Raw genomic sequence first — 13,744 nt, forward strand, 5'->3', positions numbered from 1 at the left:
GATGGTAGTGCCTAGAAAACTCCGTGCAGACATAGAGCAGGGGTCTGTCTTTATCCTGAATTATAATCTAACAGCTATGTCAGACAAAGATACAGAAAGTAGAGCTGACTTGCTTCTCCCTGATATTAAGGCATATTCATGGAGCAATTTTATTGTTCATTTCATTAAGATATTTGCAGGTTTTTCTTATGAAAATTGTCAAAAAGAAGCCTGAATTCTGTTGCCATTGTGGTTGTCAGGATGGACAGAGATCATGTATGTTGCTCTCATGCACTATAAAATTTTCTGTCTCTTGTGATATTTATTAGGTTCTTCTCAAATATTAGAAATTCATTAAGAATGCTGAGGAAAGAATTTTCAGTCACTTATAACTTCAGTTTCCTTCCACAATTAATTCCACAAGTGGAGAAATCCACTTATGTAGGGTTTAAATTAATTCAGCAAGCCTGTGCTGGCCCTTGGCACTAAGTGCGAATTTTAGTAAAGAGCAGTGTATGCTAGATTTGGGGAGGGTAGATTAAGCAAGCACGAGTTTTCCCAGTGAAGTTGAGTTAAACAGAATTGGGCCCAAATGTGGAAAAGGCTAATAAAATAGAAAACAATTCAATTGTATAAACGATTTTTCAACAATCTCACAGAATTTTACCACCCCAATTTATATTTCACTGGTTTAGGCTTGTTGGTTACTTGTTCATTGCACTTATGTTTGATTAATTTGACTTTATTTCTGGTGTAACTATTAGGTTTTACTTTTTAACAGCATGTATCACTGTACTATCATATTTTTCATATATAAGGATTGCACCCATTTTTTTCCTTTGTGTTTACACAAAATATATTTGGATCCTAACATTTTTACAGATTTATTTCAGTTCTGTGAAATGTCACTGTACTTAAAACATGTTGTGTTTTCTTGAACTCATTTATTTTGTTACTACTGTTTTGTCTTTCTTAAGATAGACCCTTCTTTCCGTTCTATGATGGCTGTTCAGCAGGAGGAAGGTAGGACATCATTCAGTGAGCTCCAGAATGAGACATCAAAAAAAGCTAGTATATATAGTGCACAGGAGAAAAAGGAGCAGTTGAAATGGACAAGACTGCCTGGACAGGTGAAGGTTTTTTAATTGTATCAAAAAAAAAAATCCACTGTCTGCTAATAAGCTTATTTTATTGTATATGTACTGTGAAACAAGTCTACTTTTGGAGGTGTGGGTGAGTCTCAGCATCCTGCTGGAGGGAACGGCTCTTTTCTTAGAGACCTGTGTTCCTGTCCTGTATTGCAGCATTTTCCAGTTTGCTGACATGGCTCTTGGCACTCTTCATTCAATGAATGTTTCACCAGCTTAGTGGGGACAGGGAGTAGTTAGTGCAACTTTGTTCTTGGTGCTTCTGGTCTCCAAATGGGAATAGAATTTATTTCACTGCTGGATGCCATGTAAGGATGTAAGAAATATAACAAATACAGCCACAGTAAAATTCCTTTAATCTGGCGCATCCAGGACCGGACAGGTGCCAGATTACCAAATTTTCTGGACTATTGGATGTCACCATTCCTGCGCTTTTGCAGCTTCACCGCTCCATGCCCAGCTGCAGCTCATCACACACGGGCATCCCCAGCTTTTTCACCACTCCTGCACTCCGCCCACTTCATAGGGTGACTAACCATCGCAGGTTGGGTGGGACAGTCCCGTATTTGAGATGCCAAAAAAGCATCCCTACTTAATTTTTAAAAGGGACAAATTGTCCCATATTTAGGCCCTTGGGGGCTGGGGGTTGGGGTGGGAGCGGAAGTGCACCTGGCTGCCACTTCCCCCAAGCTCCAGGTGGAGAGCACCCATGGCTGCTACTTCCCTGGGGTTCGGGGTTCTAAGTGCCCACGGCTGCTGTTTCCCCAGGGCTTGGAGTGCCCGCTGCTGCCACCCCCTCGCCCTCCTGCAGCCCTCACCCACCCCAGGCTTAAACCCCCTACCAGCCCCCAGGGCCCCAACCCACCACCCACGCCTCCATTTTACGCAAATTTTGAGGCACGCATATCTCAGGGGACTTCTGTATACTGGACAATCAAATTTTGCCAGATTATCTCCATAAATGGACTATTTTGTCAAGATGCTGGACCATCAGAGGCCAGATTAAAGGAATTTTATTGTAATATAAAAAGTGCATTTTTTCAAAAGAAAATTCCGCTTTATTCTTTGATGTAAATGACTTTGATTATGTACCTTGATTTTGTGACATTATATTTGTTTTAAAAACTTCCAGTACTGTTATTTCTTTCATATTTTATAACAAACAATGATTTGAGTAGTCACAAAGCAATGTTAGAAAAATCAACAAATTGTTTTAAAACAGCATATTGTCCAAAGATGAAAAGGATATGGAAAATAATTTTATTTTGAGATTTTTAGGGTGAATAATACATTTAGATTAAATTATTTTTCAAAAATTGTTTTGATTCATTTTTAATCCATGTTCCAAATTAAGTGCATTATAATCTAGAGACTACTATCTAGACATCCTCAAATATTAAATTTAGCAACTATTTGTTATTAAAGGTGTCCATGTAAACACTATAGAAGTTGTGTTTTTGAGATATCCAAGTGTTGACAACATTTTTTGCTTGTGGAAAAGTTCCAAAAGGATCAACACGACAGTGTATAAACCATTTTCCTCAGATTTATATATTAAAATATAAGATGATCAATTAGAAACCAGTGTTCTGTTAAAATGCATATTTTAAACATGCAGTAATGGGATTGCCATAAAAACATCCTTTTACTTATTTAAGTTCTATTGTTGAAGTTGTAGAGTGAGGAAAGATTTTCAAAGTCACAATAACCAGTATTCGGGTAGAAAGTTGCTCTGATTTTCCTTCATTGTTTTTAGAACCTTTTAAATCCTAATATTTTTAATACAGCATAAGAGTTGTTAAATACATGTCTTTTAAGTTTTGTGTATTGGTTAACATTCATAATGTTTTGATTTGGAAATGCAGGCTTGCCGTATACCAAACAAGCATCTCTTTTCGCTGAGAGCAGGAGACATGGGATGTTTCTGTATTCGTTTTTCTCATGATGGAAAAACATTAGCAGCAGCATGCGCAGGGAGGGATGGTTATCCCATTATTTGTAAGTTACTTTATTATAAGTTATTTGTTACTTATATTTTAAATTTATTACATAACTATTAATTTCTATGTTAAAATATATGTTCATTTAGTATTTTAGCATTGTGAATATTCTTTGCTGTAAGGCCACTTTAGCAGAGTGTCTGTCTAATTGAAGACATTATGGCTTTTCATATTTGGTATTGTGTATGTCCAGTTTAAGGACTCCATGTTATAGTATTTCAGCATCCAGTACAACTCTGAGAGTCTGGACTGTGCAAGGAGTACAAGTCCTAATAATTTGTAAGTTAAATAGCTTGCCCCTCTTGAAAATTGCTTTTATAGTGGAAAATGATGTTGTGAATTAGTTTAGTTTTCATAAAAGTAAATAATCAATAATACTTACTTGAACTAGCCATAAGGTTGGGAATGCCAGGCAATCTTATTCACAAAAATCTCCCAGTGGAAACCACCTATGATTGACCAATACTATTCATATCCTGTCTGTTTTGGTGAAGAAAATATCACTTATTGCATTTTAAAATGTAATATAAGTGATTTTTCTGAGATTCTAGGAAACAATGTTACAGCTCCATACAGAATAAAATGCAAAACTATAAATGCATATACTTAAAAAGTAGATAACAAGGTTATGTTGCTTCTATTCAGACTTGCTGATCATCAAGAATTGGCCTTACTATTAATATTCGTATGTAACTGGCCAACTGGCAGTCAGAGTTAAAAAAAAAAAAAATTTAAAGGGTAGTTGTTCATTGTACTAGGTCTATCCCTGATATCTTTAACTGTTTGATCTAAATTTTTAAAGGGGTTAATGCACTTGTGACATACCCATGAACCACTAGATGGAAGTAGATGCTTGCAGACTTGTTTTAAATTATTAACTGTGCATAGTTAGTAGCTGTTCGATTTTGAATTGTGGAAATTAGGAGTCAGTGGAGTTGACTTCACTTATGCAGCAATAACTTGTTCCTGGGAATTTGTCTTGCTTTATAGTACTTATATCCCCCATGTTGGTTCCATCAACATCTTTTGTATTTGAAGATTTAAATGTGAATGGGAATATGCAGTTATAAGTCCTTTATATAAAATCTTTGCCATAACTGGTTTTCTTTTGAGAATCAAAGCTTTGTTATTGAAAAACCAGTTTAAAATGTTTCCAAATTTAACATTTTTATTTGCATTTTCATTAGTATATGAGATTCCTTCTGGACAATACTTGAGAAAATTTTATGGCCACCTTAATATTGTATATGATCTTTGTTGGTCAAAAGATAATGAATACCTTCTTACTGCATCCTCTGATGGCACTGTCAGGTCAGTATGAGTGAAATATTATAGCAGTTGTCAAATTATCAGTAGGCTTAGTGAACCCAGCTGTCTTTACCATAAATTGTCTGGATGATTTATAACCATGGATTTTAGTGTAATTTGAGTTCTTTAATGACGTTATTGGGAATAATTTTATGATGATTGGTTTAAAATATATGGTGATTTTAGTCTAAGATTTTGAAATGCAGTTGCCTAAATATAGCATAAATACATATTTAGGTAATTTAATAAATGACCTTATTTTTCAAAAGTGTTGAGCACCCAGCAGCTATTACAAAACTCAATAAGACTTTAGCAACATTTAATTGTTGGAGAAATTACTATATTCTATATACAAGAGCCAGTCTTTTGCCATATTAAGGTAGCAAATTTGAACACACAGGGCAGGAAATCGAAAAGCTGGAATTCAGATAGCAACTTTAACTTTACTTCATTGCAATTCTCTGTAGTAGTTTGAATACTTGGCTAGGCTCTTAAACGTGTAACTGGAGATAAATTACTGTGCTGAAAAACAGAATCGTAACTCTGACATTTGGTATACTATTTAATTGGCAAATTAAGAAATACTTGAAACTTCCTCACTCATTCAAAAACAAACAAATCAGAACACTTAAAACCCAATAAGAAAAAACATGGCCATAATATTCCACAAATGTGTTATGGGTAACGTCACAGTTTTTCATTACACTGATGTGTAGATACACAAAACCTCCTACCTGTTGCTTTGTTGTGCAACTACATAGTGCTACACAGTTGCATAGCTGAAATCCCCAAAGAATTATGATTGCCATGTGGTATGGCTGCTGCTACACTACCAATCTCCTGTTAGAGGTGCCATGGTAATGAGGCAGTTCTAAGTAGGCTAATGAGGTGCTAATGTGCATATTCAACACCTCATTAGCATAATGGTGGTTGTGAGAGTTTGACAGTGCAGACTTCGAATTGCAGATTGACAACGAAGATGGGGGCAGCTTCAAAGTAAGAGCCCTGCTTCAACATTCCCTTACGCTGATCCAGTTCAGTGGGAGTAAGGGGATGTCGAAGTGGGGCGCTTATTTCGAAGCTGCCCATATCCTCACGGTCAATCTGCAGTCCGAAGTCTGCTTGCGCGGCCACCATTATGCTTGTGAGGCACTAAATATTCATGTTAGTGCCTCATTAGCCTGCTTTGAATTGCCTCATTACCATGGCTCCTCCAGCAGGAGAGTGGTAGTGTAGCAGCAGCCTCAGCCTCAAAAGTGTTTCACGCTGGGGCAGAGAAGAAATAAATGTTAGGTTGTTCAAGTGGATTGGCCACATTGTTTCCACTCTTGGTACACCTGAGTGAGCTCAGTTGTATTTTTTTAGTCAGCTGTGTACATATTCTTTGCGGTGCATGTTTTTGCACCGTTCATCCAGGCCTGAGGGCATAAAAAGCAGTGTGGGGTCCAACTGGCCCTCTGTTCCATCTTACCTCTTGTAGCAGCAAGGTGAAATCCCATCCTGTGTTGTCGTCCTCCCCACACAGTGTAAAAGTAGTTAGTAGTCTTACTGCTTAGTTACTATTTAGTTTGTTCATGTAATTAGTTAAAATATTTTTCTTATGTAAGTTTCATTTTAGACTAGACCCTTGCCTGCACAAGGATGTTAGAAACAAGATGAAAACTAAATTTCCAGAGTTCAAAAACGGTGTCTCATGTGATGCTTAGTTCCCATAGGAATCTTCCACATTTGAGTGTAACTGTATTAGATCCTTAAGTATTTGCCTGTGCCTGTATTCACTAGCACAAAATTATTGGCTCATATAATATTTTCTAGAAAAGTGTAACATTGTGAGACAGTTATCCTAATTTTTTTTTAAGAATGTGGAAAATTGAGACCCAGGCTACAACTTCTGTGAGAGTGTTCCCTCATCCTTCATTTGTTTACACTGCAAAGTATCATCCAGTTGCTGACTACCTTGTGGTAACTGGTTGTTATGACTCCGTGATTCGGGTATGGAACACAAAAGTAAAAGAGATCCATGGTCAATTGCTACAGGAGTTTGATGGTCACAAAAGTTTCATCAATACACTGTGTTTTGATGCAGAAGGTATGTTCATTATGTCATAATTGCATCTCAAAGAGCAGTTTGAGCATCCTCAGTTTGGTTTATTTCATGGAGGCAAATGTTAGCAAATAGTATGCTTTTATTTTGTCATTATTAAAATGACTCACTTCTACAACTATTCAGTGTGCTGATGTATTAAATTATTATTTACTGTTTGTAATCTGGGCATGTCTGCAATATCCTGGGTACTGTACATACATATAGGAAGACATAGCCTAGGCTGAAAAGATAAATAGGCAGGCAAAAACAGGAAAGAAGAGTACAGCAGATATAAAAGGGTCAAGGTGAATGTTGGATAGTTCTTAATACAGTTTTTTAGACTAGATATATAGATTATCCACAGTTAACCCTCTGCCTGTCTATTTTTAGTTGGCTATTTTCTTGTAAGTGTCATGGCAGAAAATGAAACTTAATAAAGAATGGAGAGTGTTGTGGGAGAAGAAGGCAAATGGTGTGTTGAGGCTGGTGTTGTGGGGTAAGCAGAGTTAATATGAAAAAGGAAGATTGTGAAACGATTAATATTTTAATCTCTTTTAATATGCCTGTTAATAATAGAAGTTTAACCGATTAACTATTAAAGGAGGGCTGCTCCAGCTGGGCTGGTGGGCTCCTGGCCACTGCACACTGGACCAGGGCTGCTCCAGATGGTCTGGAGCATCCTGCCTGCTGCACACTTGGGCTGGGCCCACTGTTGGCAAGAGCTCCTCCAGCTGGGCTGGGGTGCAGGGTTGCTGCAGCCCCCAGTGTTTAACCATAACGGGTAATCCTCATGTTTAGTGGGAGACTTACTGGTTGACCATTAACATCCCTAGTATAACGTAGTATTGACTTTTGTGATTCACTGTAAGCAATATGTGAGCTTTTTGACTACTCTGTATTAATTGGAGAAGATAGAAGCAAGGCATTGCTGTTTAAATATCGACTATAATAATTCATTTATCATATATCCAGGAATGTGGGAAGTACTATAAAACTGTTACAGCAACGAAGGGTCCTGTGGCACCTTATAGACTAACAGAAAAGTTTTGAGCATGAGCTTTCGTGAGCACAGACTCACTTCATCAGATGCTGGTCTTGGAAATCTGCAGGGCCAGGTATAAATAAGCCAGAGCAAGGGTGGGGATAACAAGGTTAGCTCAGTCAGCAAGGGTGAGGCTTACTACCAGCGGTTGATCTGGAGGTGTGAACACCAAGGCAGATCCAGACTAACACGGCTACCCCTCTGATACTATAAAACTGTTAACACTGATAAGATAATTTCCAATGTGTATTTAATTTTGGAGATGTCTCCAGCTCATGTAACTCCTGTTGTTAAATTAGTTTGATTTCAAAATCTTGCTGCTAATACTATGTATGTGAAATTCTTGTTTTATAGGACTTCACATGTTCTCAGGAGACAGCTCAGGACTGATTATAGTTTGGAATACCTTTGTCCAAGGAAGTTCTCAACATCCACTCCAACAGTGGGGCATTAATAAGGTACAAAAATAATTTAAATTAGTCAACTTTTATGTAAAGTGATTTCTAATCTAGCCATCTAATTTGCATTTAATTACTTTTTATGTTACTTTTGTGCGGTTGGAAAATAAATTTCCCCTAAATGTCTTGTTAACACTTCGCAAATGGCTGATAAAACATGCTGTGATTCACTGGCTGGGGATTTCTGTATTTTGTCGTAGTTTTAGATATGATACTATAAATAGAGAATGTAAATGCTTATTCCTAGCACCAGCTTCTACAACAAATGTTTCAGAATAGGTAGCATTATACTTGCGCACATTAACATGTTGTTTGTACTTCCATAGATAGAATTGAAATAACATATCTTGTCAAAGCAGCTTTCTTCACACTTCTGTAGTTAACATCTTATCAACATTTTTTTTATCAATCCTGTTTTTCAGGATTTCATAGTTATAAAAGAATCTGTCATTTGGCTGTGAACACTTGATCTGGGCTAAAACTTGTTGATTTGGGATATAGTATCTTGTCTAGGAAGCAGTATTCACTTTTTAAAATGGCTTTTTTTTAACCACTTTTAATCTTTCTTTGCATGTTTCCCCACCATTTTAATGAGTTAATATCATAGTGACATCCTTAACTTTGTTTCCTGTAAAAAGTGGTCTTGTGTTACAATCACTGCCATTTTTTCATTGTAGGAAATAAAAGAAAATGATACTAAAGGGATTCCAATAAATCATTTAGAGGTACATCCAAATGGCAGACGCTTATTAATCCATGCAAAAGACAGTACTTTGAGGATTATGGATCTTCGAATGTAAGTAGCTTTTTGTAGTCAATGCATAGATTTCCATATTTCAGGTTGACTCATCACAGCAATAAAATATTTTAAATGATTAAATATGTACTTAAAAAGAGAAAGGATGGTCCAATATTTACAGTGCTAGCTTGGGCCTGGGGAGACCTCATTACAAATCCCAGCTCTGCCACAGGTTTCCTTTGTGACATTGGACATATTGCAAGTTAGAATTTCCAAAATTGCCTGAGTCCCATTTAAAAATGATTTAGCCACTTACTCTTGTTATTGACTTTTCAGTGTCCAACCTTGTTTAGGAGGTCTGCAGCAGAGCAGGATTTTCAATTCAGCTCTCCCAGTTCTCTTAAAATTGTTTAGGCACTTATTTTGGTTCATTGACTTTCAGTGGGACTTAGGAGCCTGATTCACTTAGACACTTTTTGTAATTTTATTCTGAGGATACATCTACACTTTAAAATGTAGTGCCACTTCACTGCAGATACTATGTGCGCTGACAGGAGGCATTCTCCAATTGGTGTAGGTAATCAGTGTCTCCAAGAGGTGGCAGCTGGGATGGCAGAATTCTTCTATCAACCTAATACTGCGTACAGTGGGATTTTTCACACTCTGAGCAATGTAGCTATACCAGTGCAAATGCTGACCCACTCATTAAGGCTAGTCTACAGTAGAATCGCTACAGCAGCACAGCTGTACCAATGTAGCTGTGTTGCTGTGACACTACTTGTTCCGATGGTCTGTGCCTGACAACAGAGATTTTCTCATGCTGATATAAGCATCAGTGTGAACAGCAATAGATTAGTGTGACTAGCTAATTCAACAGTAGCTTTTTCATAACCCCCCTCAGAGGGGAGCTAGACATGGCTAGATTTCCCCACGTACTGATGGATGCAGTTGAAGCCAAAGAACCTTTCATTTGGCCCTTAGTTGGTTGGTGTCTCAATTTCCCTTTTAGTATAATGGGGCTAATGGAACATCATTTCCTTTGTGAGGGTAAATACATTCAAGACTTGTGTTGCTCAGATACTATGGTAATCGTGGCCACATAATATGAGATGGACGGGTGGAGAGACATTTAAATCTAATCTTTGATATATTATTTTCCTGTTTATTAACAGTTTAAAACTATATGTATATATAAACAAACACTACAAAAAGCAAAACTACCCGAAGTTAATGTACCAGTAAAGTTAAAACTTAAATCCAGATAACAAGGCTATGTCTACATGACAGCCTAAACTCGAAATGAGCTATGCAATAATTGCATAGCTTATTTATTTCAAGTGTTGTTCGAAATAGGCTATTTTGGCATTTGGCACTGTCTAAACAATGCCACATGTCGAAATAAAGCTCCATTTCAAAACATCCCTTACTCCTCCTGCAATGAGGACTACAGGGATGTTGAAATAGTGCACCTGTTAGTTTGGAAAAATATTTTGAAATAACAGATGTATGTCAGGCATGGAGTAGCTATTTTGGGAAACCAAAGTATCCTGTAATAGCTCTGGTGTGTAGACATAGCCCAAGAGAATGTAGTGTTAAAGTATAAAATTTGAATTTATGTTTCATTCTCAATTTTCCCCCTTCTGCTTACACACACAGTCTCAGTTTTACCATGTCTTAAGAAAAATGTTTAGGGAAAATACCTTCCAAGCATTGACATCACAAGGACATACGTGATACCTAGGGGTAGATTTTTCAGAATATACTATGCTTTGTAATGTAGCTCTTTCCCCATAGCACTCTGACTAAGATGTTCTGGGCTCCCAAAAGATTAGGCTCTTTTACAGCACTTTTTCTGTTGCCAAAAGGGAGTGAATCCTTGGAATGGTCATGGTGGTGAGTCCAAAAATCAGACCCTGTTACAATATGGTAGCTTTTCACTGAACTGCTCGTAGAATCTGTGTTATGGAGTCATAGTAACAGCCCCTTTGAGGATCATATTACTGCAAGGAGTTGCTACAATGGAGTAGAGTCAGCATTATAGTTCCTATAGTACCCTGCATGCTGCTGCTGGCATGGCAGTATGTTGTGGCGGCAGGGAAAGGACATGGCAGGGCTTCTCTGCATATTGATGGAGCCACTAGAAGCCTAAGAACCTTTCATTCAGAAGTTACTCATCCAAGACTTGGAAAGGTTTGTACCATATGCTGTAGTGGACCCCATTGTCATTATTATGGTCTTCAGAATCTCCACTTTCACTTAAGCTTCTTAAGTAAACTTCACAAATATGAGCTGATTGTCACCTAAACAAAGTTGCCTATTTAAGTTTGCAGAGAGCAGGAAATAGTAACCTTGAGAGGCTTGAACTGCTCCATCCATTTCCATGATAATGGTAATTTGGTTGCACAGTAATGATAGATATTTTTCAAGATCTACACACATTTGAATCCTTGCGTGATAAAGTTGAGAGGGAGAGGAACATAGATCTGAACAACTTTCTATGAGTGACATCTGAAGATAAAACAGAGTTCATAGGCTTCCCCTCCAAGTCTTCCCCATTGCTGTCTTCTTTGATCACTCGACAATACCACCATCATGTCTGTCACTGAGACCTGAAACTTGGGCATCTTCTTTGACTTGGACATCTCTCCAGGTCCTCATGTCTAGGCTATGTGTCAGCTTTGACATCTTTCTTCTGCCACATCTCTAGGATATAACTTGTTTCCTCAGTCCACTCTGTTAAGACTCATTTAGGTTCGAATAATCTTAGACCTTATGTACTGCTGCAGCAAGTGCATCCTTGCTCTACTTATATCCATTCAGAATGAAGCTACAAAGATAATCTTCCTAATCTTTTGCTTTGACCACATCGCTTTTTTTGTTCATAGCCTTCCATTGATTCCCCTTCTCAAGTGCATTAAACGTAAGCTGTTTGTCTTCACTTTCAAGACCTGTCCCTGCCTACAAGGTAACTCACATTTCACTATCAATGTCAGCTCCTGACTTTGACTGATACCTATCTTCATTGCCCACTTTTTAAGTTTTCAGTCAAGCACCTTTGTGCTTTCTCCCATGTGCTCCTCATGTACATGATGCTCCCCATAAATATCTTAAAAACTTCTTCATTATCCTCCTTAAAATTCTCCTTTTCTGTAATGCTTGCAAAATGTCACAGCAGTGAAGCTGTTGGTGTGCTGAAATGACTGCTTGCACCCTAGACATACTTCTTCTTGGAAGAGACAAAGTATTGTATATCTTTCAAATCTGTGGGAAGAATAGGCTGTGCAAGCACCAGACATAGAAACATGAAGATCTACAAACAGATTATATGGGGGATGCCCACAAAGGGTTATGACGGGAATCAGCAGCAGCAACTTGTGAAGGTCGAGAAACTTTGTCTAAGATATCACAAGGCCAGGGAGACCCAATACATGAAGATGCACCACAGACCCAGTGAGAAAATGAGTTTCATGCCATTCTTGGCAGAGATGCCCATCAACTCCCTGCAGACCCTGTGGATAACGTAGAAGAACCTGGGACAGTGAACCTTGCCTTTCCTTGGTGCTGTCATTTTTCCAGGGTGGCCAATGTGTGGCTTCATGAGCAAAGTGTATACAGAGTCTCCCTCTGTCACTCACGGCATTTCAGCATTGCCAGTGGTAATCTTCTGGTTGGGAGAGAATGTGCTATGTTGTGAAAGGTCCAAGCATCGTGCATCTTCCCTGACCAGCCCACATTGAGATCAGTGAAGCATCCTTGGTAATCCACCAAACCTTGCATAACCATAGAAAAGAACCTTTTCTGTTTGTGCTCTGTAGCAAAAGAGGAATGTACATGTCATCAGCCTTCCTACTACAGTTTGGAAATGTCATTGCTATAGATTTGTCCACCACATGTTTCACATTGCTGAGAGTCATGGTCCTCCATTGCAGGAGACTTGCACACTTGGATGAAAATGACTCCCACTATGAACTCTCCAGGTGCAAAATGATTTCCCACTAGCCGGTTACAATTTAGTGTTGTAGTCTTCTAGACTGTGGTTGCCACTCATTTTATATGTTTGGCACAGCTCTCATTCTGGTCTTGGTGCTCTGTAGGCATAGGGAAAGCTTGGCATATAAATCCAGAAATGTGGCCTTTTGCATCTGAAAATTCTCCATCCACTAATTGTCATCCCAAACTTGTAGACCCACTAGCCAGTGCTCATTTCTGATGTCCAGAAACGGTTCTCCACTACTGGGAGGGGCTCCATGAATGCCATCAACAACCTTACATTAGTTCTCACTATGTCCCACAGCAGTCTGTCCTAGAAGAAGTTGTCAAGTCCTTCCCTTGTTGTGGTAATTTCTTTGGGCCTGTAAATACCAAACGAACACGTGTTGTTCTTCAAGTGGTCCCCGTGAGTGCTCCAAAGTAGGTGTCGGGCTCGCCCCAGCACTGCAAATCGGAGATTTCCAAGCTGTATCTCGTCCGGTTGCACATGTGTAGAAACGCACTGGCCCTTCGTGTGCTTTTGGTTACATGCGCGATCTGGTCTGCGCCAGTTCCTCTCAGCCACCAGTGGCTGCAGACTTTGCTTCGGCTCCAACGTCTGAAAAGATAAAACCCTTTGTTTGTTTTACTGGTTGCTAGTTCTTAAGAACTGTTCCTTAAAATCTTTTACTGTATATAGTTTCTACTTAAAAAGTTAAAAAAAAAAAAAAAAAAAGAGAGAGAGAGAGAAGAAGAAGAAAGAAGGGAGCAGGGGGGAAAGCTCTGCCACCAGAGTTTTCTTATCTTCAGCATAGCTCTGTTAACACTAATCTACAGCCTGTTTTGTTGTTCTTAGTACCTGTTAAGTACCCTTGTTAAAGTTGAGCTACTTTAAGTTATTCAAGAGAGAAAAAAAAAAAGTCTTGGGCAGGCTTCAAGAAGTGCGAGTCATGCTGTGAGGCTATGCCGGCCTCTGAAGGCCACAGCAAATGTATTCGCTGTCTGGGCGATGCCC

General features: G+C 38.5%; 1 protein-coding gene across 5 annotated transcripts in view; it reads left to right on the forward strand.

Moving 5' to 3' along the window:
• The window catches only part of AHI1 (Abelson helper integration site 1), a 191,714-nt gene that overhangs the window by 42,451 nt on the left and 135,519 nt on the right, over positions 1–13,744 (forward strand). For all 5 annotated transcript variants that reach the window (XR_012645037.1, XM_074990512.1, XM_074990515.1 and 2 more), the window contains exons 10-15: positions 957–1,109; positions 2,993–3,125; positions 4,315–4,438; positions 6,295–6,524; positions 7,918–8,021; positions 8,699–8,817. Coding sequence is in view for 4 of the 5 variants with exons in the window: in XM_074990512.1 (XP_074846613.1) it covers positions 957–1,109; positions 2,993–3,125; positions 4,315–4,438; positions 6,295–6,524; positions 7,918–8,021; positions 8,699–8,817 (863 nt within the window). In the remaining variant the exon portion in view is untranslated. The remainder of the gene's footprint in view (positions 1–956; positions 1,110–2,992; positions 3,126–4,314; positions 4,439–6,294; positions 6,525–7,917; positions 8,022–8,698; positions 8,818–13,744) is intronic.

Source organism: Carettochelys insculpta, chromosome 3, assembly GCF_033958435.1.
Source record: "Carettochelys insculpta isolate YL-2023 chromosome 3, ASM3395843v1, whole genome shotgun sequence".
NCBI classification, from domain to species: Eukaryota; Metazoa; Chordata; order Testudines; family Carettochelyidae; genus Carettochelys; species Carettochelys insculpta.